Source organism: Delphinapterus leucas, chromosome 2 (assembly GCF_059928025.1).
Source record: "Delphinapterus leucas isolate spDelLeu-1000000601 "Yukka" chromosome 2, BTC_Dleu_Yukka2, whole genome shotgun sequence".
Taxonomy (NCBI): Eukaryota; Metazoa; Chordata; class Mammalia; order Artiodactyla; family Monodontidae; genus Delphinapterus; species Delphinapterus leucas.
The window spans coordinates 180,829,164-180,854,553 of record NC_143130.1 but is presented as its reverse complement, the minus strand read 5'-3'; the positions used below and the strand labels follow the sequence as shown (position 1 = coordinate 180,854,553).

At 68.6% G+C, this 25,390-nt stretch overlaps 1 protein-coding gene across 2 annotated transcripts; it reads left to right on the top strand.

Annotated features, from left to right (window-relative positions):
- The first annotated feature begins 1,628 nt into the window (after positions 1-1,628).
- On the top strand, positions 1,629-24,953 carry JAG2 (jagged canonical Notch ligand 2). Of its 2 annotated transcripts, XM_022575922.3 has the most exons (26): positions 1,629-1,725; positions 1,898-2,248; positions 9,642-9,699; positions 11,478-11,729; positions 11,888-11,948; positions 15,316-15,446; positions 15,555-15,674; positions 15,824-15,937; positions 16,114-16,227; positions 16,344-16,457; positions 16,542-16,588; positions 16,706-16,876; positions 17,667-17,817; positions 17,920-18,072; positions 18,147-18,260; positions 18,528-18,641; positions 18,735-18,848; positions 18,984-19,100; positions 19,553-19,580; positions 19,662-19,747; positions 20,077-20,190; positions 20,283-20,398; positions 20,774-21,022; positions 21,591-21,722; positions 23,136-23,295; positions 23,570-24,953. In XM_022575922.3, exons 1-26 carry the CDS (start codon positions 1,663-1,665, stop codon positions 24,025-24,027), a joined length of 3,702 nt encoding a protein of 1,233 aa, XP_022431630.1. In that variant the 5' UTR covers positions 1,629-1,662; the 3' UTR covers positions 24,028-24,953. The 2 variants fall into 2 exon arrangements, with proteins under 2 accessions (XP_022431630.1, XP_022431631.1); XM_022575923.3 differs by lacking the exon at positions 16,344-16,457.
- The last annotated feature ends 437 nt before the right edge of the window (positions 24,954-25,390 follow it).

Sequence of the window (25,390 nt, the reverse complement as noted above, 5' to 3'; positions counted from 1 at the left end):
AAACCAGGGCATTAGGCCCCTTAGGCTGCTGCTGCGCCTACATATCCTAGTGTGAGAGAGGGCAGTGTCTGTGCTCCTGAGTTCCTTCTGCCATTGCCCTTGCCCCTGAACCTGGCCTCCTTCAAAGCTCTCTTCCTCCAGGAAGGCTTCCAGCCCCACCCCACCCCCCAAATTGTAGCAGTGACTAGCTCCAGGCAGGGGTTGCACCCCCCAGCATCCAGCCCAGGGCCGGAGGAGCCAGGAGAATGAAGAAAGCCCAGTTACTACGGAGGTTGAGCGGGAAGACCCCTTTGGACCGAAGCGGTATCCCTAACGGCAAAGGCGAGCTCCAGCCCTGAAAGGGACGCTGACTGGCGGAGAGGCTGGGATGTTTGGAGACAAGGAGCCTCGGCGGAGGCGAGGCGAGGTTACTCCAGTAGAGGGCAACAAGGTGATGACAGAGGGTGGGATATGGGGGCCTGGCGACCGGTACAGCAGCAGGAGCCTCTTTGGGCGGCCCTCACCTTGTCCTTTTGGGGGTGCACTACCGTCCTTTATTCGCCCCGCCCCGCCCAAGCCCCGACACCCATCCTGGGCGTTCCTCGAAAGTATGGCCTGGCGAGCCCCGCACCAGCACCGAACTGGGCACACAGTCTGCGCGGAGGAACATTCGTTCCCTGGCTTCCTGACCCCCCGGCAGTGAGGCGGGGAGGGCCGGGGCGTGGGAGGGGAGCGCCGGGGGGTGGGAGGGGAGCAGCGCCCCCTGCGGCCGGAGTGGAGGTGGTAGGAGTGGAGGTGGTAGGAGCGGCACGGATTGGGGCACTCACAGGGGAAGGGGGTCGCGCAGCAGAGCCGGGCAGGCTCGGGTCCCAGGCCGCGCCTGCCCCGCGTGCGGCCGAGCCCTGATTTGCGCAGGAGGCGGCATCTCCTTTGGGACCGCGAGCAGCGCGGCGGCGGCGCACCGGTAGGAGGGGACCACGGCGGTGACCTCAGGGGGCGCCCCACCCCCTGGCTCCTGACACCCGGCGGGGATCGGGCGAGGGGAAGCCGCTTTGCGGCGCCCAGCGCCGCTCTCCCGGCTCGGCGGAGGCTTTAGTGGATCCGCCGCCGCCGCCCCGCCGCCCGAGGGCGCCGGGAAGCGTGCGCCGGATCCAGGCGCTGGCAGGAGGAGTCCTCCGCCGCCTTTAAATCCTGGGCGCCCCCGGCACCCCCCCCCCGCAGCCCCACCCCGCGGCGCGGCCCCGCCCCCTCATGCATATGCAGGTGCGCGGGTGACGAATGGGCGAGCGAGCTGTCAGTCTTGTCCCGAACTTGTTGGCTGCGGGCGCCGGGAGCGCGGGCGCGCAGAGCCGAGACCGGGACCCGCCGCCGCCGCCGCCGCCGCCGCCCGCCGCCGCCGCCGCCGCCCGCCGCCGCCGCCGCCGCCGCGAGGGAGCTGGGTCGGCGCGGCACCCTGCGAGCCCGAGCGCCGCCGCCCCCGCGCGCCCGCAGCCCCAGCGCGCCCGCCGCCCGGGCCCGCGCGGCGCCGCCTCGACCCCGCCCGCCGCCGCCTCCTCTGCCGCTGCCGCTGCCGCTGCCGCTGCTGCCGGCGCTTGGAGGGCGGGCGGGCGGGCACTGGGAGGCCGGGGCCGGGCGCGCAGGGGCGGCGGCGGCGGCGGGCCGGCGGGCGGGGTCGAGGAGGCGATGCGGGCGCGGGGCCGGGGGCGCCTGCCCCGGCAGCTGCTGCTGTTGGCGCTCTGCGTGCAGGTGAGCGGGGGCGCGGACGGGGCGCACCGGCCCGTCCCTCGGGGTCGGTGGCACCGCTTGCGGGCGCCGCGGTTCGGAAGCCCTCGAGGCTGCGCGGCGGGTGGGGGCGGGGCGCCCCGGCTCGCGACCCCGGCCCGCGCTTCCCTGCGCTCTCCCTCTGCCTTATTTTTAGGCGGCGCGGCCCATGGGCTATTTCGAGCTGCAGCTGAGCGCGCTGCGGAACGTGAACGGGGAGCTGCTGAGCGGCGCCTGCTGTGACGGCGACGGCCGGACGACGCGCGCGGGGGGCTGCGGCCACGACGAGTGCGACACGTACGTGCGCGTGTGCCTCAAGGAGTACCAGGCCAAGGTGACGCCCACGGGGCCCTGCAGCTACGGCCACGGCGCCACGCCCGTGCTGGGCGGCAACTCCTTCTACCTGCCGCCGGTGGGTGCCGCGGGGGACCGGGCGCGGGCCCGGGCCCGGGCCGGAGGCGACCAGGACCCGGGTCTCGTCGTCATCCCCTTCCAGTTCGCCTGGCCGGTACGTGCGCCCCCACCCCCCTCCCCCAGCCCTCCCCTCCCTCGGCGCCTGGCTCCCGGCCCCGCCCTGCCCGCCGCCCCTCGGCCCCTCGGCCTCCCGGCACCTGCGGCCCCGGCCGTAAGTGCGAGCCTCGCGCGCCCGGACCCTGCGGGTGGGGCCGGCAGGGGGCGCCGCGCGGCGGGCGGACCCTGGGCGCCTGCTCCGTGGGGCCGGGTCCGCGCCCGGCCACGTGGGCGCGCGGGGGTCGCGGCCGGGCGGGGTGGCCTCGGCCCGCGTGCACGGCCGGCCGCGGCGTGTGCCTGCGTCGCCCTGCGCGTGTCTGTCTGGGTGGGGAGGCGCGGCCAGGCGCCTCGGGCCTGGGCAGGCCGGGGAGGCATGTGCGCCGCGCGTGCTGGGGCTGGTCTGGGGCAGGCCCCGGCGGAGCCGCCTGGGCCCTTGGCCAGCCTGCGCCCGCCCTGCAGTTTCCTGGATGCCCGGGGGCGGGGGTGGGGGGTGGCAGCTCCGGCGGGCACCGGGGGACCTGGGCCCGGGCAGACCTCGGGCACGTGTGCTGGTGGCAGCCTTTGCTCCTGGCCCAGATCCGGGGGGAAGGTTCAGTGGGCCCTGGTGCAGTGATTCTTTGTCAGGCTCCTTACATCTTGCAGTCTTGGGTTTTTGGTTTTATTCTTTTGTGGGAGGGGGATGGAGCTGGCCTGTCAGGCAGGAGCCTTGGGTCTGAGAATGCTGGTAGGGATGTGGTTCATCACCGTGGGCTGCAGGGAGCTGTGGTTGGGCAGGTGAAGGCTTCCTGCTGCCTGATGTGGCCCTCCCAGGTCTTTGTGCTGCATGCAGGGAACTGGGTGGGGGCAGGGATGAGAGAGGACCCTGTAAAGCGGGGCCTCGGTGTGCAGGAGCAGGTGCCCGCAGCTGGGGTGGGTCTGGCTGTAGCAGGATGCCAGGCTCCGACTGAGAGGTTGTCCTTCTGACTAAGGACCTTTGGCTGGACCAGCCAGCGGGAGCCAACAGGAATATGTCCACCTGATGTCTTGGTTCTGGAAGAGACGGGAGGTTGAGGCCGGGCTGGTTGAAGTTGGGCCCGACGCCCTCCTCCCCGACCCGGCTCTGAGCCCTGTGCTGGCACCTTCTCCTCAGCCTGGGCCGGGGGCCTCCCCTGTCCTATTTACCCCCTTCCTGACCCCTGGCTACACCCCCCTGGGGCCACAGCCCTACCCCCACATACCTGGCTGGTCTCTGGGGTCTCCCTTGACCCTGGGGCCTCAGACGGGGAATGTGTCCCTGGGGTGGAAACGGCAGGGGCGGCCTGGGAGGCCCCGGGCGCGGGGATGAGCCCAGCCCCCTCGCCCCCGCAGCGGCGCAGCAGGCAGGTCTGAGCAGGGCCCGCAGCCTGTCATCTGCGCTTGGGCCGGAGCCAGCACGGTTCGAAATCGCTACCTGAGGATGTGTTTTCGGCTCGAGTTGGCAGCAGTGGCCGTGGGGGCAGGGAGGCCTGGAGGAATGTGGCGGGCCAACGCGTGTCCCTCAGGCGCTCGGCCCTGCTGGCCGGCCAGGGGTGGAACGGGACGGGGCAGGCCCTGGTCTCCCCAGGCAGGAGCCTGCAGACTGGGCACCGGGTCCTGGGCCAGCTCCCCTCCCTTCCTCCTGCCCCCAGCTGGGTCCTCTCGGAAGGAGCAGGTGGCCCACCCTCCGGTCGGGGGTGAGGCTGGGGGGCAGCCGTGTGCTTGGGGGGCTGCGCTTGTTCTCTCCTCCCTGCCAGTAGTGTGGTCTGGCTGCCAGGCCTGCAGCCGGTGTGGCGATGCCAGCGCACTGGTATTTCCGCTCGGCCGGCAGCAGCCCTGGGGCCACACTGCCTCTGCCTGCTGCAAGTCCAGCTCCATCCCGTGAGCTGGGGTGAGTTGAGCTGGGGCGAGTTTGGAACCCAGTGTGCCCACTAGGGCCCTTGACCCTGACCGGAGAAAGTGAGGACTGTGTTTGGTGCCCTGGGGACCGAGGAGGAGGCCAGGCCTTGCCTCGGGGCTTCAGGTGGGTGGGCTCCCGTTCAAGACCCTGGAGTAGGGGTGTGAGCAGGGCCTTGAAGGTGGCTGCAGGTGCACGGGTGTGGGGAGCCGCCCTCCTGCACCCGACCCAGGCCCCTGGAGGGGGAGGGCCGGCAGCCGGTCTGCGCCTGCCCCAGTGACCCTCAGCCAGTCCCGAACGCCCCCCTCCGCCGCTGCCCCAGGCCTGGTCGGGGCACCCTGACCTGGCCGCATGGGCCCGGGTCCCTGCGCTGTCTACCGCCTGTGGTTTCAGGTTGGTGTCGGGCTTAGCTTTCTGGAGAGGGGCGTGTCCAGGGTCTTGGAGGTGAGAAAGGTGGGGTCAGCCTGGGTGTGAGGCCTGCCTCTTCTCTCCTCATCCGGCCCCATGGATGTCTGTATGCGTCCCGCTGGTCCCCCGCAGGAGGTAGGTGATGCCGTGTCGGCCCCAGCGCCTGGCCTATAGCTAGCAGGGCGGAGGCCACTTTTGGTCACGTGTGTGTGCACGTGCGCACGCGTGAGTTCTCTCTGGGTGTGGTAGGTGGCCATTGGGGGTGTTGGAAGGGCCGGGTGGGGCTGGCCGATGGAGGTGCAGTGTGGCATCGGGGGCCCTGAGTGAGGGGGCCTGCTGCCTAGTTAGAGGCCACACCTGCCTACTTGGTTTACGTTCTGGTAGATGGGACCCCAGGAGCTGGCCCACAGGTCGAGGGTCCCTCTCCTGGAGCGAGCCCTGTGGGTTCGAGGGGGTGGCTGTGTATGGTGGCACAGATGGGGTGTGGCCGCTCGTGAAGGCCAAGCTGGAGTCGTGAGGAGAACCGAGGTGGGCCTGGGCCTGATCCCGTTTCTGACGGTGTAGCCAACCTGAGATCGTGGGCCAGAGCAGGTCCTGGGACCTGGCCGCGTGGTGCAACTGTGTGGGCTTGTGGACGGGGGACAGGGCTGCAGGGCTCAGTGCCCAGCCTGGCCTTCCGGCTGGCCTAGTCTCCCCGCTTCCTCGCTGGCTGCCCAGCAGAAGGCCGGAGCCCCTTGCGGGGTCTGTGATGTGCTCAGGGGTGGGCAGGGGACTTGGGCCAGTCGGGGGCATGCACACCCAAGGGGGAGGTCTGCCGGGATGTGGACACAGGGCCCAGCCCCCCCACGTCCAACTGCCAAGGGGGCTTGTCAGCGGCACGAGCCCCCATCCCAAGGTGGGCCAGGCCAAGGTCTGTGCCTGGGAGCGCCTAAGCTGCCCTGGGTGGTGTGTGGCACCACCCTCCGTGTGCTCCCGACCCCCAAGGAGCTGGGGACTGGGGTGGGAGCTAACGTGGACCCTGGCCCCTTCCCCACACTGCTCCCGGGGCCTCCTCTGCCCCCTTCCTCTCCATACCTTCCCACTGGGGCCCTGGGGTCCTGCCCAGGTGGGGCTTGGCAGGCTGCACCTGCTCCGTGCCGTCACCTGCCGTGTACTTCAGGGGTCTTGGTCAAGGCTTTGATACTGGGGCAGCAGGGCGGGGCTCTCGGGCAAAGTGGGGACACCGGGAGGGCTGCACCGGCCAGTGGAGTGCTTGGATACGGGCGGGGGTTTTGTCCCTGGGCCTGAGAGGTGGGTTGGGGAGCAAGGCTGCAGCGTGGCAAGGAGGAGCTTGCTGGAGGGTGTAGGCAGCGGCTCCTTGGAGGGATTGTGGCTTTCAGGGAGCCTCTCAGGGGTAGTGTCTGGCTGAGGGCAGGCTGGGCCAGCGAGGGGTTTCTTGGTGGAGACAGGCATCTCTAATCCTCAGGCCTGAGCCAGGGTCCGCATCCCCCCAGACCCCAGGTACACTGGGGTCCTCATCCCCCAGACTACCGTGAGCCTGGTGTGACCAAGGTCGACCTGACTGTGGGCTTTGCAGCCCTGCAACGTGCGTGTGATGAGGTGTCGTGAGACCGTGGGCTGCCGGCCCGCAGTGGGGTGGGAGGGGCACGCCCAGGCAAGGCCCTGTCTGGTCCCTGGTGCGGAGTGTGGGTGTCTGGCTTCCCTTGTGGGGAGGCCTGCGGTCCGCTCCTCCTGCGGGGGTGCCGGGGCCCAGCGCCTTGAGGGGAGGCGGCCCCCTCCCCTCCCTGTCGGGTGACAATGGAGGCAGAGGCTTGGGCCTTTCTGAAGCTCGGGTTTCAGGAAACGTATCTGTGCTTAGAGCTCCTGGCGCCCGGCGTGAAGCTCTGCTCCGTGGGGGGCCGGGCGTTGATGCAGGGTGCTGTGGAAGAGGAGCCGGGGCAGCAGGTCCAAGGTCTGTGCTAGGCCTTCTTGGCCTGGGGTGTCCTGGGCCGTGGGGTGTGGCACATCCGGCCCCACGTCTGCCCTGTGCCATTTCCATGTCTGTGGGCGGCTGCCCCATCATCCTTTCTGGGGGGTCAGACAAAGGGTTTGGACCTGGCCTTGGGGGTGGGCCAGGAAGAAGGCCGTGGTCGGGCTGGGATTCTGGTGTGGGTAGGTCAGGGCGGGCTTCCTGGAAGAGGTGTGGCTGGGTCTTCAGGGATTAATGCCAGCCGGCTGGGTGGGCCTCTCGAGGTTGGGCAGGCTGGTGGCCCAACTGTGCCTGGCCAGGGGTGTTCCCCTGCCTGCTTCCTAAGGAACCTGCCCCCGGCCCCTAGCTGTCATCAACCCTGCCCAAGCACCCACCCCCCAGCCCGGTCCCTGGGATGACAGTGTGCCCCCCGAGGCCTCCCGTCCAGGCCTGTTGCCTTTTTCCTGTTCTGTAGAGACCTGGGGTTGACAAAGCCCTGCCGGGCCCATGGCCCACAAGGCAGCAGCAGTGGAATGAAAGGTTGCCATTTGCAGGAGGGAAACTGAGTCCTAGAGGCCAGTCGGGAGGAGGAGAGGAGGTGCCGCCCCACCCAGTGGCTCAGGTTCTCTCTGGATGACTTCCTGCCGTCCAGGTGTAGGGAACCCAGCTGGCGGGCGGTGGGGCCCTTGCGGGTGGGCGGGCAGCACATGTCCCTGCGGGAGCAGGTAACCGGAGCCCTGGGCTCTGGCGAAGGTGGCGGTAATCCTACCTGAGTGGCTGGCGTGGGGTTTCCTGGGAGCCAGGAGGCGCTCCCTACTCCCCGAAGCCCAGGTGTGGGGAGGTGGACTCCGGCTGCCCCAAGGGGTGAGCACCCTGTGGGATGGGTAGCCCGGCCTGGGGCGTTCTTCCACCTGCCCTACTGGGGGCCTTGACCGCCATGGTCCCGCCCTCTTGGGCGCAGCCCGTGTCAACTCCTTGCTTCCTCCTGTGTCCTTTATAGCCCATTCTGCCAGGTGGCCAGCACGACTGCTGAAGCCCCGTTGGTCTCTGGCCTCATTCAGACCCACCTGGCAGCCACCCACTTTGCTCCAAAGCGTTAGCACCAAGACTGGCACAGGGGCTGGCAGCCCCGCCGTCTGACTCTGAGACCCCTGTTCCCACATCCCTGCTCTTCCAGCCCGAGGCCCTGCCACATGGCTCCTTCCTGTACTCTGCAGCCTCAAGCCCAGAGGCACCCTCTCCGCGGCCTGCCCTGACCCCCTTTTAGAACAGCAGCTCCGTGCCCCGCTGACTCACCCGTCCGCCGGGAGCATTCCAGGCAGTGGGATGGAGCCGTGTGTGGAAAGGCCCAGGGGCAGGGTGGGCGTGCTGGGTACCTGTGAGGAGGGCGCACGCCACGGGGAGCCCCAAGAGGGATGAGCAGTGGGGGACATGTGGACAGAGCCCTGGGGGTCACTGGGGCTCCTGTGAACGGGGGTGTGGAGGCCCCAGTGTCTGCCGGGAGCCCTTCTGGTGGAGATGGGCATCCTGGGCACGGATCCTGATGGCCTGGCAGAGGGCAGTGGCAGGAGTGAGGGAATGGGTTTCAGGGAGACTGAAGAGGTGGGATTGAGAGCCTGGGGACAGCTCCATGGGGGCAGGGGGTGGGCTTCTAGAAGGATGGAGGGTGGTTCCCCGCTTCCCGCTCATGCTTCTTGGGTGGGTGTGGGTCCTAGGGTGGCGGCTGTGAGCATGAACTCCTGCGGGTCGTCCAGGGGTGTCTGGGAGACAGCTGCTGGGGGGCTGGGCTCAGGGCAGGGGCAGCGGCGTAGGTGAGCTGAGCGAAGTTGAGGGTGGGCACGTGTGTCCTGGGCCCTGAGGCCGTGTCGTGGGAGGGGCGGGAAGAGGAAGGGCAGCTGGAGGCACGGGGTAGGGGACAAGAGGAGGGTCTCCGAGGGAGGACCGCGCTTGGGTGTCCAGGGGCTGTGGGTGTGATTGGATGTGGCAGGCAGCCCGCGGGGAGCTGCCTCGGGCCGGGATGTGGGGGACGGCAGAGCCAGGGCTGAGTGGGGTGGGGTGCCGGCAGGCAGCTGCAGGGGCGAAGAAACCAGCCTGCAGGGGCTGGGAGATGGGGGTGCCGAGGGTGGGGAGGCGTCTGGCCTCCCCAGGGCAGTAGCCCTCGGGCAGGAAGCCGGCCAGCCCGTGTCCCAGACATGGCCCTGTCCTGTGAGCCCCCAGCCCGGGTGGGGCTAGAGCCGGGTGGGTGGTAGTCGGCACCTTTGTGGCTGGCCCGAGAGGGGGCCGAGCAGCGTGGAGGGGGGAGCCACGGAGGGTCCCGGCCGGGGAAGAGCTGGGCAGGGAGGGGTGAGGCGAGGCGCGAGTTTGTGCCGGGAGCGACTGGCTGTCTTCACGGCAGGCGGAGTGGTGGTGTCCTGGGGCTGCTCAGTGATGTCAGCCCATCATTCACCCCATCATTTGCCTGGTGCCCGAGGGCCGGATGGTCTTGGGGGCAGGGAGGGGGAGAGAGCATAGGCTGAGGCTGCCTTGGACAGTCCCTGGGCCTCAGTTTCCCTATCTGTGCAGCAGGGGCCGCTTTCTGGGTCTTGGGTGAGGCAGGCTAGTGGGGCAGACGTTTACTGTGTCCCGGGGCGGGGGGTGTGGGGGCGGCACCAGCGTTTGGGCCTGCCCCTGCCGTCCCGTGGCCTGGTGACGGGGCATCGTCCCTCCCGGGCAGGCTGGGGGTGGGACCTGCTGTTCCCCACAGTGGGTTGGGCCCCTGTGAGCTGCCGAGGGGCCTCCCGCTCAACCCCCTCTGGTCCCCGGCCACCTGGCACCCCTGTCTGCAGCTGCTCCAGCTGTGCCCACCTTCTGCCCGCTGCTCTGTCTGGGTCACTCTCCCTTCTCTCCGTCCTGACCCAAGCCGGTCAGGCTCGCTGGTGGGCCACGAAGCTGCGGGAGCCGCGAGCTCACACCCCCTGAGCCTTCGTGACCCGGAGGGGCAGTCCTCCTCCAGGGGGTCATCTCGGGGTCTGCTGAGGAGACCCCTCCTCAGAGCCGAGGGATAAAGTGGGGGTGTGGCCGAGGCATGGTGGTGGGGGTGGTGGTGGGAGGGTTGGGCTGGGGCAGGGCCTCGGGTACCTGACGGGCCCCTCCCTGTGTCCGCAGCGCTCCTTCACCCTCATCGTGGAGGCCTGGGACTGGGACAATGACACCACCCCAGATGGTGAGTTAGCCCCGGCTGGGTGGACCGCTGCCTGCAGGGCCTCCCTCAGGGCACTGGGAGGCTGACCTCCTCGTTCACGGAGATGCACGTAGCCAGGTTCCTGGTCCTTTGCCTGCTGGGGACAAAGGCCCACGTGGCAGGAAAGCTGCCTGTACCCTGAGGATCTTTGTGCTGTTTCCCTTTTTGCCCTGGCTGCGAGGAAGCTCTGCCACACTTGTGATTTGCTGAGCTGCGCGTGCACTGCCCTCCTCCCCAGTCTCAGCTTCCTCTGTGTTGTTCTGATGGGCGTGTGTCCTCACTGAGGGCCGAGGGCCGCACCTGGGCCTCCCCAGCGCTCCCGTAGCCTCCCGCTGATGCCCAGACCCAAGCCTGTTCTTTTGAGGCCGGGTCAGTGGCGCAGCAGAGCGGTTCGCTGCCGAGAGCTCTCTCTGGCTTTCTGAGCCCCTCTCTGCCCATCTGCCCTGGAACTTGGGGCTTGGTGGCCCTCCCCCGCAGGCTCACCTGGTGGCTGGCCGACCTTGCACGGCATCTGCGGGGCCCTGTGGTGGTGGGGCAGAGAGGTTTTCCGTGGACAAACGAGGAAGAGCATTTGCGTGCACGGCCCTGAGGCAGGAGTGAGCCCGATGCATCTGGAGAAGAGCATGGGGCCCTCGTGGCAGGGGTGGAGGCAGCGATTAGGCCAGCAAGGCCGGGGTCAGGTCGCGGAGGCTTCGTGGGCTGGCTTTCTCCCGGAGTGGGGTCGCTCAGGCTGCTGCTGGAGGGCGGGTTGCAGGACCGGCGTGGAGATGGCTGAGGAAGCGGTTGTGTGAACGCAGGTGGCGGTTGGGGGTGCTGGGACCAGGAGCAGCCTGCGGGGTGAGAGGGGCTCCGGTCGCTCTGAAGGCCAAGGCACGGGGCTTGCTGGTGGGTTGGACGTGGTGAGAGCGGGCGGGGGTGGCCTGAGCAGCCGCAGGGCCGAGAAGCCGTCTTGCGGATGGGCCGGAGCACAGTTTGGACATGCTGCGTTTGGGGGCATTGTCACGCGGGCAGTCGGATGCCGAGGCAGACCGAGCCCCTGGGTCCCACAGGTGACGACACTGTGGGGACGCAGAGGGGCCGCTGGAAGCGGCGGTCAGCGGGGCTGGGCGGGCGTGGGGACAGGCTGCCCAAGGCAGGAGTGTTCCCCGGAGGAGGGCGGGGATGGGTCGGCCCAGGGAGAGACGCTTCAGGGAGGGGCCTGGCCTTTCCTGTAGCTCAGGGGTGGGGGGGTGCACGGGATCCTTAGCCTCTTATTGCAGACTTCCCCGAACTGGTACGAGCGTATAGGGAGACGTACCACGAGCCCTGTGCCTGTGGTTGCCAGCTCAGGGTGCTTCCGCCCACGCGGCAGCTTGGTTTGAAGGGAGGCCCAGCCATCGGGTCGCTGGATCCGTGCGTGCTCGGGGCCGAGAGAGGCTTGTTTTCAGATGAGCGGTAGTGAGCGGTGCGGTTGCTGCCGGGAAGGCCCTCAGAGAGAAGGGGTCCCGGCAGGGGCGGGAGGGTGGCCAGCGACGTCCACTGGTGAGGGGTGGGCGTGGTGCCCGGTGGGGGTGCCGGTGGGAGCAGGGCCGCGGGCTGCGGGGCACAGGCGGGGTCGCCTGTGTTAGCGGGGCAGGAGGCCCCTCTAGCCCCGCGCTTCCTGCCGTGGCCCTGCTGTCCCGGCTCTGTGGCCTGAGGCCGCTGGCCGCGTGGTTTGGCGGGCTGTGCGCCTCCGAGGAGGATGTGGTGGCTGAGCCGGCTGACTCTGCCGCCCCCCCAAGAGGAACTGCTGATCGAGCGGGTGTCGCACGCGGGCATGATCAACCCGGAGGACCGCTGGAAGAGCCTGCATTTCAGCGGCCACGTGGCACACCTGGAGCTGAAGATCCGTGTACGCTGCGATGAGAACTACTATAGCGCCACCTGCAACAAGTTCTGCCGGCCGCGCAACGACTTCTTCGGCCACTACACCTGCGACCAGTATGGCAACAAGGCCTGCATGGACGGCTGGATGGGCAAGGAGTGCAAGGAGGGTGAGCGGGCTGTGCAGGGCCACGCGGAGGGGCCGCGTGGAGGGCTGTGCGGGGTGCCACCTGGAGGCCCCCCACCCCCACCCCGTGCCTGCCTCAGGGCTGTGGGGGCCCGTGCATGGCTGGCAGCAGCGGCGCCTCTCTGATCTCTCTCTTTGCAGCCGTGTGTAAGCAAGGATGTAACCTGCTCCACGGGGGATGCTCCGTGCCTGGGGAGTGCAGGTGAGTGAGTGCCGGGCGCCTGCGCCTTCTTTGCTCTCCAGGCACACTTGCTCCCTCAGCAGGGTTTGGCTGAGCGCCTGCTGTGGACGCGGTGCTGGGGAGCTGGGTGTCGGGGCCACAGTGAGTGGGGACATGGGCCCTGCTCCCACGCAGCTTATAATCGGCACAGGGACGCACGTGGCCTCAGAGCCTGGGCGTGCCCGACAGTGATAGCCCCACGAGGACAGGGGTGCGGGGGCCTGGGGAGGGGGGCGGCCAGGGCCGTTTCACGTAACTTGGTTGGGACGGTCTTACACAGGGGCAGAGGCCGGGAGGCAGAGAGCCACCCGAGGGCAGGTGTCTGCAGCACAGGAAGTGCAGAGGGCACAGCGGCTTGTGCTTGTGGGGGGAGGACAGGGAGGGTGGTGAGTGTGGGGGGGGACCTAGAAAAGAAGGGGGTGCTGCTGCAGGGTTTGGAGCTGAGCGAGGTGGGATGGAAGGACCAGAGCAGCTGCTATGTGGGAGGGGCCAGGCTGGGGAGGGGGTGTGTGATGGTGACGGTCCAGTGGGAGGTGGAAGGGTGGGCAGGTCCTGCAGACGTCCTGGAGTGGAAGCGGGGAGGATCGGGGAGGACCCCAAGCCTTCTATACCCTGTGCCACTGGACACAGGGATGGGCTCAGGTGCAGCAGGCAGGGGTGAGAGCAGCAGGTGCCCCGCCCTGCCCTGCCCTGGGTTTGTGGGGAGAGGCCTGGCCCGAGACACGGATGGGCCCCTGAGGCACAGGGGCGGTGCTGACAGCCACCGGGGGGCAGTTGGAGAGGAGAAGAGGTCCAGGAGCCGGTCCCAGCCTCCTGCTGGTGACAGTGTACGATGAGCTGGCAGAGGCCACCGGGCAGTGACACAGGGTTGGCCGGGGGTCAGAGGGAACCAGAGAGCGAGGGGTCCCCGCAGCCTCATGCAGACAGTGGAGGCCATCGGAGACCTTGATTGGGGGGAAGGTAGAGTTGCCGGCTTGGGCAGGGTCTGGTGGCTGTGGGAAGGGAGGAGTAGTCCTGCCAGGTAGTGAGCAGAGAAGCGGGGGTTGGGACAGCTGGAGGGGCGGGGCCAGGCTTCGGAGCCCGGAGGGCTTAGAGCAGGGCTCTCTAGGGTGTGTGAGCAAGGGTGGGCGCCGCGGGTGCGTGAGGATGGCCCGGGAGCTGGGCCTGGGGGACCAGGTGGGTGCTCAGGGGCGAGCCCCTGGGAGGGGCCTGCACGTTGGCAGAGATGCGCAGGTGCTGGGAGTGATGCCTGTGCCCCAGCCTGGGGTCTCACTCATCCCGGGACCCCTGGAGGGCGGCTTTGCTCCCAGGTGTGTTTTTCAGATAAGGGCGTTAAGCAGAGAAATTTAATAACTCCCCCGTTGAGTTTGGACAGGGAGGGCAGTGTTTGGGATCCGGGGGCCGGGATGGGAGGGTGACCTTCCGCTCGTCCTGTGGTGGCTTTGGCCTGGGAAGCGGCATGTGGAGCAGACCCGCCAGTCCCAGGGCAGGGAGGCGGGCAGGCTGCCCAGGGATAGGCAGGGGGCTAGGGCTGCACCCACCCGGCCACTCACTCTGCCAGGTTTCAGACAAGTTGAGTGGATCTCCAAGTGGCGTGGGGAGCACAGTGCCGGTGAGAGGGCACCTGGGGGCCTGGCCCAGGGTGGGTTCATGTCTTGAGGGACAGGTACCTCCAGGAACCAGATCCTGGGTGGGAGCCTGAGTGCAGCACTGCTCCCTGCCCGGGGCAGGGCCCTCCCCTGAAGCCCTGCCCTGTGACCTGTGTGGTGGGCATGAGCCCTGGGACTCCGGGCAGACGGGTCCCCACCTGGGTCGTGAGCACAATGGGGCAGGGCCATGCTAGCGGCTCTGGGTGGCCGGTGACGGAGCAGCCGGGTGGGAGGAGGGTGGGAGAGGCCCTCCCTCCACTGCAGTGTGGGCTGTGCAGGAAGGCGCGGAGGGGGCGGGGGGTGCGGCGTGGGACGCTTGGGACAGAGGCTCTAGGTGAGCCCTAGCCGCCTCTCTCCCTGGCCTGTGGGTGAGGCCCAGCTGCCGCCCGTGGCTCAGGGCTCAGGTTTCAGCGCAGGACAAACCCCCACCGGATGCTGCGGAGATGGCCGTGCCTTCCTGCCGTCTCCTCCCTGGGCTTCTGGGGCCAGGAAAGCTGGGGTAGGGGGGGCGTGGAGAGGGCTGCCCCACCCAGGGCCGAGAGCACGCCCGAGGGACCCTCGTGCTCCCTGGCAGGGGTCCCCCGCAGGGAGGGTGGTGGATGGGGGCGTGTGGCCCAGGCCGGCACACACACCGTGCGCCCCGCCCCCGGGTACGGGGGGCTGGAGGAGCCCCTTCTCACCGGCCTTGGTTTCCCTGTCCTGCATTGGCTGAGCTGGCCAGCGTCCCTGCTGGGTGCCGTGGGCCACAGAGGCGGCCCGGGAAGGGCCGTGGCTCTTTCCTTTTCCAAAAATAAATCCACGTGGTGGGTGATGGCACGGACGTCGCTCCATCCTGCAGGACGAAGTTCTAGGGAGGGTCCCCTGGGGGTCACGTCCAGGGCCTGAAGGGCAGCCCGCCAGGCCCTGGGGCGTTTAGCACAGGGTGCTGGTCTCTCTCCCCCGAGAGCAGTGCCCCCGGCTGGCTGAGGTCCGGCCCTCGCTGATGGCCTGGGCGTCTTTCTGCCCCTCCTCTTGAAGGACTTCCCACAGAGGATGTTGGCCCACAGCTCAGGCAGGGCCAGGCCTCAGTGTCGTGGCCTTGGAGCCAACAGGCCTTTTGAGGCCATTTGCCGGGGAGCGGGTGACTCTAGCCCAAGAGCTGCTCTGAACCTGGCTTCTCTCAGGGCTGGACTGGGGCGGCCTGTGGGCCTCAGTGTCCCCATCTGTGAGATGCGCCCGTGGTTGGGCCTCGTGGAGAGAGCAGTTACTGCCCTTGAGTCCCAGGTGAGGTCACGTGCTGCGCCCACGGTTACCGGTTGGGGCCAGGCCAGGAGTCCTTTCCTGATGCCCCGCTGGCCCACGCAGGCCTGGCAGCACCTGGCCCTCTCATTCCTGGGGTCCCGGCAGTGCCTTCCTTTCCTGGCGCTTGCTCTCGGGGCCCTGCTTGGGGTGAGTCCCAAAATAGCTCCGGGAGGAGTGACTGGACAGCTGCGGCCAACCGTGCGAGGCCAGCGGCCGGGAGTGCCGTGACGGTGCGGGCTGGCCGGCGGGACCGTAACCCCCGCCTGGCCCGGGGCCCGTTCCAGTTCAAAGGCTGAGGCTGCCGGCCCTGGGCGGCCCATGTGACTCTGCGCCCGTGTCCCCAAGCCACCCTGGGAGCGGCCAAAGCTCCCGGGGTCCACTGTTACACACATGGCCTCACAGCCCTCGGCTTTCCCCAGGTGCAGCTATGGCTGGCAGGGGAGATTCTGTGACGAGTGCGTCCCGTACCCGGGCTGCGTGCACGGCAGCTGTGTGGAGCCCTGGCAGTGCAGCTGCGAGACCAACTGGGGCGGCCTGCTCTGCAACAAAGGTGCGCCTGGTGGGCGAGGGGCGGGTGGCGAGGCCCCAGGTAGGCGCCTCGGGGAGGTAGGGAGCGAGGGGCTCGGTCTGCTCCCTGAGCGCCCACCCCTGCTCCTAGACCTGAACTACTGTGGCAGCCACCGCCCCTGTACCAACGGGGGCACGTGCATCAACGCGGAGCCTGACCAGTACCGCTGTGCCTGCCCTGACGGCTACTCGGGCAAGAACTGCGAGCGGGGTACGTCGGGGCCGGGAGCTGGCTGGGCCCACCTCTCTGGCCTTTTGTGTGGCAGGCACCCCCCCGCTCCCACCTCGGGGCCTTGGGGGCTTGGGGAGGAAGGAGGGGGCCTGGGCCGCCACACCCACTTCCCGTGGTTCTCAACACAGCCGAGCACGCCTGCGCCTCGAACCCGTGTGCCAACGGGGGCTCCTGCCACGAGGTGCCCTCAGGCTTCGAGTGCCACTGCCCATCCGGCTGGAGCGGGCCCACCTGTGCGCTTGGTGAGTGCCCACTCCAGTGCCTCTGGGGCACTCAGCCTGGCATCTGAGGGGTCTGGAGGGTAGGGGTGGAGTGGCCGCGTCCATGTGGGTGGCAGTGGTCAGGGGAGGGGTTACAGGAAGAGCCAGGCCCGTGTCCCTCCTTCCCGCCCCACACCTCTTCCTCTGATCCTCTGCAGACATTGACGAGTGCACCTCCAACCCGTGTGCGGCAGGGGGCACCTGCGTGGACCAGGTGGACGGCTTCGAGTGCATCTGTCCCGAGCAGTGGGGGGGAGCCACCTGCCAGCTGGGTGAGGGGCCCGCGGGGCGCGTGTGTGCATGGGCTGTGCACTGGGCATGCGCGGCTGCTGCGGGCGCCAGGGCGAGTGGGGCCTGGGCCCCATCGCTGCCCTTGTTTCGTTCACAGACGCCAATGAGTGTGAAGGGAAGCCGTGCCTTAATGCTTTTTCTTGCAAAAACCTGATTGGTGGCTATTACTGTGATTGCATCCCGGGCTGGAAGGGCACCGACTGTCACATCAGTCAGTACGGGTGGGGTGGGCGGGCGCAGGTGGGCGGGGCTGGGGGAGAGGGAGTCCCAGCCGTAACCGTGCCTCTGCCCGCAGACGTCAACGACTGTGGGGGCCAGTGTCAGCACGGCGGCACCTGCAAGGTGAGGGCCGGTCCGTGCCGTGCGCGCACGTGGGGGGAGCGTCAGGGGAGCCGCCTGCGGGGGCAGCTGCGGGAGGTTCACCCCCCCCGCTCCCCCGGCTCCCCCCACTCCCCCCAGGACCTGGTGAACGGCTACCAGTGCGTGTGCCCACGGGGCTTCGGGGGCCGGCACTGTGAGCGCCAGCTGGACGGATGTGCCAGCAGCCCCTGCCACGTCGGCCTCTGCGAGGACCTGGTCGACGGCTTCCGCTGCCACTGCCCCCAGGGCTTCTCGGGGCCGCTCTGCGAGGTGAGGCCTGCGTGTGCTGCCTGCCTCCCCCTCCTCCAGCCGCTGCCCGGGTGGCCCGTCCGAGTGGCCAAGAGGGGCCACAGTTGTCGTCGGCCCTGCAGAGAGTCCGGGCTGCCTTTCTGGGCAGGGGCAGAGCAGGGTCGCAGGGTCACTGCTTGTCATGATGAGCCCCTCCTGGTGGGGTGGGCCGGGAGCCCTGGCCGGTCAGCCGGCTGTCCCAAGCCCTGTCTGTCTGATTCCCACAGTCGCTGGAGCACCTGGGCCCCTGAAAGAGGGGCCCTAGGGTGGGGTGGGGCTGCCGCACGCGGGTCTGAGGAGAGGCTCGCGCACCCACCGCCCTCTGACCTGCCCTGGCCGTTGTAGGGGAGACTAGTGGGGCTGCAGGGGTGCAAGGGGCGGGTCTCCTGGCCAGCAGGCTTCCTGGGGCCCAGGATAGAGGTCCTGTCCAGCGCTGTGGAGCCTGGCGGTGATGCTTCTGGGAAGGACCCACGGACAGGGCTCAGGGTGGCCCTGGTGGCTGGGGAGGGGGGCCCGATAGCTGGCCTTCCTGCCAGTAGGAGGGGCGAAGGCCGGATGCAGCGGAAGAGGGCCGCCCTGGAGGCGAGGGTGGTGGGAGGGGCCTGGCCAGGCTGGGTCGGGCGGCTCTCCAGGCTGTGGCTGCAGAGGCCTGGCTGTCTAGTCCAGGTGGGGCCTGGACCTTGGGGTTCCTTGTATGGACGCCAGCGAGGCCTGGCTCATTGTCCAGCGCCAACAGTAGGGCCTGGGCTCTTGTGGGTGCCCCGCCCCCTAGGTGGATGTTGACTTCTGCCAGCCAAGCCCCTGCCAGAACGGGGCCCGCTGCTATAACCTGGAGGGCGACTACTACTGTGCGTGCCCCGAAGATGTGGGCGGCAAGAACTGCTCCGAGCCCCGGGAGCCGTGCCCTGGGGGGGCCTGCAGAGGTGGGTGCAGTGTGGGCGGGGCCTGAGGGCGTGGGGTGGGGTGAGGTGAGAGGTGGGTGGGGTCTGCAGAGGTGGGGCTGACCCCTCCCATCTCTGTGGCAGTGGTCGATGGCTGCGGGTTCGAGGCGGGGACCAGGGTGGCCCGCGTGGCCCCCTCCGGCGTGTGTGGCCCCCATGGACACTGCGTCAGCCAGCCCGGGGGCAACTTTTCCTGTGTCTGTGACAGCGGCTTCACAGGCACCTACTGCCACGAGAGTGAGTGGCTGTGGACCGGGGGCTGGGAGGGGGCCGGGAGGCCTGGGGACCTGGCTTACGCCCGCCTCCTGCAGACATCGACGACTGCCTCGGCCAGCCGTGCCGCAATGGGGGCACCTGCATCGACGAGGTGGACACGTTCCGCTGCTTCTGCCCCAGCGGCTGGGAGGGCGAGCTCTGCGACACCAGTGAGTGGGCCGTGCTGCCCCTCCCTCGGGCCCCACGTGGCCTGTCACCGGGCACCTCAGCGGCCCCAGGTGGTCACCGGCTCCACGTGGCGAGCTGGTGACCAGAAGCGGGGTGTGTGTGTGTGTGTGTGTGTGTGTGGCGGAGGGGCACACGCTTGCCCTCCCCACGCCCTCTGTCTCTCCCTGGCCCAGCTCCGGCGCCTCCTCCCCCGGGCAGCCCTCCCTGAGCGCCGGTGACCCCCTGCTGACCGGCGTCCTCACCCCCAGATCCCAACGACTGCCTTCCCGATCCCTGCCACAGCCGCGGCCGTTGCTACGACTTGGTCAACGACTTCTACTGCGCGTGTGACGATGGTTGGAAGGGCAAGACCTGCCACTCGCGTGAGTGCCCGTGAACCCCTGCTGCGCTGGGGGCTGCCCACCGGGATGCCACCCACTGCTTCGGGCACCCCCTGAGCGGCCGTGTGCCCGCAGGTGAGTTCCAGTGTGACGCCTACACCTGCAGCAACGGTGGCACGTGCTACGACAGCGGCGATACCTTCCGCTGCGCCTGCCCGCCGGGCTGGAAGGGCAGCACCTGCACGGTCGGTGAGGCGCCCCGAGGGCACGCTGGCCCCGCCTGCCCCTTGCTGTCTGGGTTGGAGGCGTGGGGCGGAGGGCCCGGTCTGCCCAGCCCAGGTGAAAGCCCCCCCGCCTCCTTCCTCTCCTCCTCTGCCCTTGCAGCCAAGAACAGCAGCTGCCTGCCCAACCCCTGCGTGAATGGGGGCACCTGTGTGGGCAGCGGGGACTCCTTCTCCTGCATCTGCCGGGACGGCTGGGAGGGCCGTACCTGCACACACAGTGAGCCCTTGGGCGTGGGTGGGACCCACTCCTCTCTCCCACAGCTTTCGGGTCCTGTTCCCCCTCGAACCTGCCTCACAGACCTGCCCCTTGCACTTGGCCACCAAAGTCCAGTTGAACCCCAAGATCTGCTGTGCCACCTCCAACACCCCCCGAGCCCCGCAGCCCAGCCCCCTCCCGTGTTCTGCCCTCTGTCCGTCTCCCGCCAGCCACTCGCCCTGTGGCCTGGGCGTCCTGCTCGTGCACCCCACCCTCCTAGGCCAGTCCCCTCCAGGACAGGCTCTCCTCCCAGAGCGGCCCTGGCCCCCCAACCTCCAGCCTGGTCACGGTGGGCTGGCTGGGGAGCTCGGTATCCTCCCGCCCTGCATGCCTGGGGTGCCCCAGGCTCGGCACGGATGGGTGCCAGGCGGGTGGATGCCGTGCCTACTGTTCTCTTTTTTCCGCAAACACAGATACCAATGACTGCAATCCCCTGCCTTGGTGAGTGGCAGCCCCTGAGGTGGGCTGGCCGGGGAGCTCAGCCTGTCCCAGGTCCCCTGACACCTGCCCTCTCCCCTGCAGCTACAACGGCGGTGTCTGCGTGGACGGCGTCAACTGGTTCCGCTGCGAGTGTGCGCCGGGCTTCGCAGGCCCTGACTGCCGCATCAGTGAGGGACCGGGGGGCACCGGGCGGGCAGTGCTGTGGGACCCCAGCCTTCGGAGCTGCTCCCGCCTCACCCTCAGCCGTAGTTTCCTTTGTCTGTCCCCTGCCACCCGGCAAGGGGCAGACCCTAGCTTGGGTTGAGGTCTCAGTACCCAGAGGCCGCCCCCCTCCACCCGTCCCAGAGGCAGATGGGGGTGGTGCTTAAGCCTCGGGCTGGTGACAGTGACGGTGCCAGGCCCAGCCCAGAGGGCCCCCCAGGGCAACCCGAGGCCCCAGCTGGCCGGGGGCTGCTCCTCCCACTTGCTGCCCGATGAGCTGCCGCTTTCCCCGCAGACATTGACGAGTGCCAGTCCTCACCCTGCGCCTACGGGGCCACGTGTGTGGACGAGGTCAACGGCTACCGCTGTAGTTGCCCTCCTGGCCGGGCCGGCCCGCGGTGCCAGGAGGGTAGGTGGGGGCACGTCATGGGCGAGGGCCGTGCCTGGGGGGGCAGGGCGAGACCCGGCCGTCACGGCTGCCCCCACCTCTCCTCCCCGCAGTGACTGTGTTCGGGAGGTCCTGCTGGTCCCAGGGAGTGCCCTTCCCTCATGGGGGCTCCTGGGTGGAGGACTGTAACAGCTGCCGCTGCCTGGACGGCCGCCGGGCTTGCAGCAAGGTACAGGGGGCTCCTGCCCCAGAGCCTCTCCAGCTGGCCCTGCTGGGTGTCCAGTGCCCTGGGGTCCCCATCGTTCATCCGTGACCCTGTTGCTCACCCTGTGAGGGTGCTGGGAGAGGGGGACGGGTGAGCCGGGCTCCAGAAGACCTGGGCCTGCACTGTCCTGCCCTGCCCTGCTCTGGTGGGGTCCTTCTGGTGCCACGTTCAACCTGGGAGCGCTGGGGGTCCCCCGGGTGGGCCCCCACCCCGCCCCGCCCCGCCCCGCCCCGCCCCGCCCCGCCCCGCCCCGCCCTGGGACTCACTGACCCAACCGTGTCTTTCCCCCTCCCCCGCGTGGTGCTGGTGTGTTTGCGGGTCCCATCTGCGTGTGCCCAGGTGTGGTGCGGCCGGAAGCCCTGCCTGCTGGCTGGCCGGCCTGACGCCCTGAGCATCCAGTGCCCACCTGGGCAGCGGTGCCAGGAGAAGGCCCCGGGCCAGTGCCTGCAGCCACCCTGCATGGCCTGGGGGGAGTGTGGCGCGGAGGAGCCCTTGCTGCCCAGCACCCCTTGCCGGCCGCGCTCCGGCCACCTGGACAATAACTGTGCCCGCCTCACCCTGCACTTCAACCGCGACCAGGTGCCCCAGGTGAGCGGCGCCGCGCACCGCGAAGGTCTGCAGAGCCCCGGTGCCGCATCCTTCCTTCAGTGGCCACTGAGATGGCCCGAGACCCCTGCTGGCGGCCTGGCGCCTGTGGGGTCAGGGAGGCTGGGGAGCCTGGCCGAGTGCGCTCAGATGAGGTGAAGTGTTGGTCCCAGGGGAGTGGCCAGGAGTGGCCAGCCTGGGCCGAGGTGCCTGATCCTCCAGTTGTCCAGGGACCTGGGCTGAAGGTGGCCTTCCAGGGAGGCGGGGGCAGCCCACAGCTCCGCGGGCACTTCTCACTCAGGCCGCATCCCCGTCCTTACGTCTTTGTGGCCTGAGCACCGGGTGAGACCCCACCCAGCCCTGACCATGGTGGTGGTCTGTCGTGGGTGAGGGGGCACAGGACCGCTGTGGGAGCCAGTACCCCCCCCCCACTCCCCCCGCATCCCTGCTCTGCTCCCTCAGACAGCCTGTAAGGCGTGTCCCACCACCTGTCCGAGGTGCCAGCTGGGGGCGAACACCCTCAGGTTCTCGGTCCCTGGGCCGTGCTCACGTGCAGCCCGTCTTTGCTCAGGGCACCACCGTGGGCGCCGTCTGCTCAGGGATCCGCGCTCTACCAGCCACGCGGGCGGTGGCCCGGGACCGCCTGCTCGTGCTGCTCTGTGACCGGCCGTCCTCAGAGGCCAGCGCGGTGGAGGTGGCTATGGTGGGTACTGGCAGGCGGGGTGGGCACCCTTGTTCAGCGCTCCCCTCTCCAGGGCCCTCCTCTGCACGTGTGCCTGGCGGGGACTGGGGCAGAGGGCCCAGGCCAGGCTGGCTCCCAGGTACTTGGGGACACGGGGTGACCACAGGCCCGGGAGTCAGGTCCGGCACAGTTGCGCGGCGTAGGGCTGTGGCTACTCCCCGTGCCCTTGCTGGAGGCCGGCGGAGCTGGGGCGGGCCTGCAGGAGAGGCACTGTCAGCCCGGCGAGGGGAGGAGGAGGGGCCAGGCAGGGCGCATGTGCAGCTCTGCGGGGCCAGCGCGCACAGCTGGGACTCTGGGCAGGGGAGGCACCGGGTGACAGCAGGAGTCGGGGTACAGAGGCAGCACCCAGAGAGGGAAGGAGAGTGGCCAGGGGCCAGGGTGGACAGCGACGGGGTATAGCTGGAGGATCCCTTGAGAGCAGGGTAGGGAGCGTGAGGAAGCTCCTGAGCCCGGGGCCTCCGGATGGGGAGCCCTCAGGTGGGACCCTGACTCGAGACCATGGGGGTCAGTTGTGGCCTGGGTGCGGCGCTAAGGCCAGGGCCTGCCCGACTGGATGGGGCGGGCGGGATTGTGGGTGGAAGCCTCATTTTTCTGTCGCCTCGGCTGCACCCGGGTCCCTACTTCACCTGTGCTGTGTTCCCTGGTGTCTATGGCAGCGGGGGTGCCTGTGGTATCAGGCCGCCTTGGGATGTGTGGTCAGGGCCTGGCCACCTGCCCGGGCCCTCGGCTGAGTGGGTGTCCTTGGGGCCCTGCTTGGGGGCCCAGGTGGCTACCCAATGTAAATGGGCACCGTGGGGTCTGGGGAGGCTGTGGCTGGGGGCGTGCGGGGAGAGACAAGGGGGTAGGGGCAGGGCAGCTTCTCGGGGTGCTGGCTGGGTACCGGTGTTGGGGCAGCAGGGCCGCACGGTGCCGGCAGGGTTCGGGGGAGCCCCGGCATCGGGGGCCAGTGCTGGGTTTGTGGCATGCTCTGGACTCTAGGCGTGACTGGCTGGGGCTGGGAGCCTATCCGCAGGGACAGCCGTCCTAGCCCCAGGTGCAGGGGATCCAGACCAGGAAAGTGCAGACCAAGCCTCACCCACCTCCCCGTGAACTGCCCAGCGTGGGGCGACCCCCCGCCCTTCGATGAGCCTCCCTCCAGGAAGCCTTGGGGCCGCAGGTTCCCAAGCCCCTCACTCTGCTCCAGGACGGCCCTGCTCGTGGGACCACAGCCACCCGCATCCCTCCTTGCCGCTGATCGAGAGCTGCTGGCCTGGACGGGAACCTCAGTGTGCCCTGGGGCTGCACACGGGGCCAGGCACGCTGTCCCACTGGGGGTGGGGGTCCCAGGCCTCCGGACGCGGGCGTGCTGCCCCTCAGCTCTGTCCTCTGCCTCAGTCCTTCAGCCCGGCACGCCGCGACCTGCCGGACAGCAGTCTGATCCAGAGTGCAGCTCGAGCCATCGTGGCGGCCATCACCCGACAGGGGAACAGCTCGCTGCTGCTGGCTGTCACCGAGGTCAAGGTGGAGACGGTCGTCGTGGGCAGCTCCTCCACGGGTGAGAAGGAGGAAGGGGGCCGCCTCTCGGCCCCCGGGCCGTGGGAATCTTTCAGGCACGTGGGGCTTGGAGGGGAGGGCCTGCGAATTGTCCTGGCCCTGCCGCGGGGCCGTGCCATCCAATCCACAAAACGCTGCAACTGCTCTGCACCTGCCAGCGAAGGACCCCCAGCCCCCCACGCACCCCCTCCCCAGCCCCGATCCTGGGACCCTCCCCACCACCGGGAGCCAGAGGACCCTCGCCCGACGGTCCCCTCGCGGCGTCCCCGCCCCAGGTCTGCTGGTGTCGGTGCTGTGCGGCGTGTTCAGCATGCTGTGTCTGGTGTGCGTGGCTATCTGCGTGTGGTGGACCCGCAAGCGCAGGAAAGAGCGAGAGAGGAGCCGGCTGCCGCGGGAGGAGGGCGCCAACAACCAGTGGGCCCCGCTCAACCCCATCCGCAACCCCATCGAGCGGCCGGGCGGCCCCAAGGACGTGCTGTTCCCCTGCAAGAACTTCACGCCAGCCCCACGCAGGGTGGGTGAGGTGCTGCCCGGGCCGGCGGGCAGCAGGGAGGACGAGGAGCCCGGCCGTGGCGAGGACGACGCTCCGGAGGCCGAGAAGTTCCTCTCGCGCAAGTTCACCAAAGACCCCGGCTGCTCGCCTGGGAGGCCGGCCCACTGGGCCTCAGGCCCTAAGGTGGACAACCGCGCCGTTGGGAGCCTCGGCGCCACGTGCCGTGCCGTCCGGGAGTAGGGCTGCGGCCGCCAGCTGGGCCGGGACCCAGGGCCCCTCGCCGGGTGCCACGCCACCCGCCGGACCACAGGAGGCCGAGGCCGTGTGCATAGTTCCTTTATTTTGTGTAAAAAAAAAAAACACCAAAAACGAGAAACAGATGTTTATTTTCTATGTTTCTTTAAGCTTGTATAAATTATTGGGTAACTGTCAGGCGGAAAACAATGCAGTATTCTCGGGTAGTTGCTATTTTTGTAACGTTTCTGTGTGTCGCACTCGCCGTGTGGCAGGAAAAAGCAAGGATGTCTGTGTTCTCACCAAATCGTTGAGCGTTTGTTCCCAGAGGTGGTGCACTGTTTACAGAATCTTCCTTTATTCCTCACTTGGGGTTCTCAGTGGCTCCAGGCCAAAGAGCCAGTGGGACCCATGGCTGTCGGTGGGACCACCCGAGGCTGACAGCGGGACCCGTGGCTCTCAGTGGGACCTGTGATGTTCGGCGTGGCCCATGGCTGTTGGTGGCACCTGCGGTTGCAGTGGGGCTTGAGGTCATTGGTGGGGCCCGTGGCGGTCGGCGTGGCCTGAGGCCCGTGGGCAGACCCTCGCCAGCTCGCCAGTCCATCCGCCCCAGTCTGCCGTCCTCGCTCGCTCCTGCCCAGAGCGCTCGCTCCAGAGATCTCTCAACTGTGCTTTCAGAAGTGCCCTTCCTGACTGCTCTGTTCTCCCCGGGACGGTGGCAGTATTGAAGCTTGTGACAAGTGCCTTCACACAGACTCTCCCCTCGCAACTGTCAACGTCTGCCGTGGGCACCAGGCCGCTGCCCACCTGCTGGCCCCGGCCGCCCCTCCTCGTGAAAGTGCATTTTTGTAAATATGTACATATTAAATGAATCACTGTATATTTGATTTAATAACTTAAATGTTTTGTCCTCCCTTGTTCTTCGGGTACTGTTCCTTTGTTACTTAGAGTCTGGGCAGGAGGGGGGCGTCCACGGCGCAGAGCCAGGCGCGGGGGCGCGGGTGTGGGCTGTGTGTGAGCAGTGGGAGTGTCCTGCTGCCCTAGGGCCCCTGTGGGCGGGGAACACGTTCGCATCCGTGTGGTTGACACAAGCTTTCCTGGAAATGAGGCGAGGGAGGCGCTTTGCATCCGCTCCGTACTGAAAACAGGTGAGCAGAGCTTTGTAAATTGTGTCAAGTCGCTTAGCAATGAAGAGCTCTCAAGGTTTCAAGGAATTAGGTCAAAACTTGAGAGTGCGAGACGCTGCGCCGTGAGTGCCTCTTGGCTCCCGCGGGTCGGGCACATTGGGACTCAGCGTGGCGGCCTCGGGGTGGCCGTTCAAGGCCCTGGCACCTGTAAGTTTGTGCACAGGTCACCGAGAAGACCAGGT

Coding starts and splice junctions, on each gene's coding strand:
- JAG2 (XM_022575922.3), top strand. CDS start 1,663: ATGCGGGCGCGGGGCCGGGGGCGCCTGCCCCGGCAGCTGCTGCTGTTG. Junction 1,726..1,897: donor TGTTGGCGCTCTGCGTGCAG/GTGAGCGGGGGC, acceptor CCTTATTTTTAG/GCGGCGCGGCCCATGGGCTA. Junction 17,818..17,919: donor CCCTGGGGGGGCCTGCAGAG/GTGGGTGCAGTG, acceptor TCTCTGTGGCAG/TGGTCGATGGCTGCGGGTTC.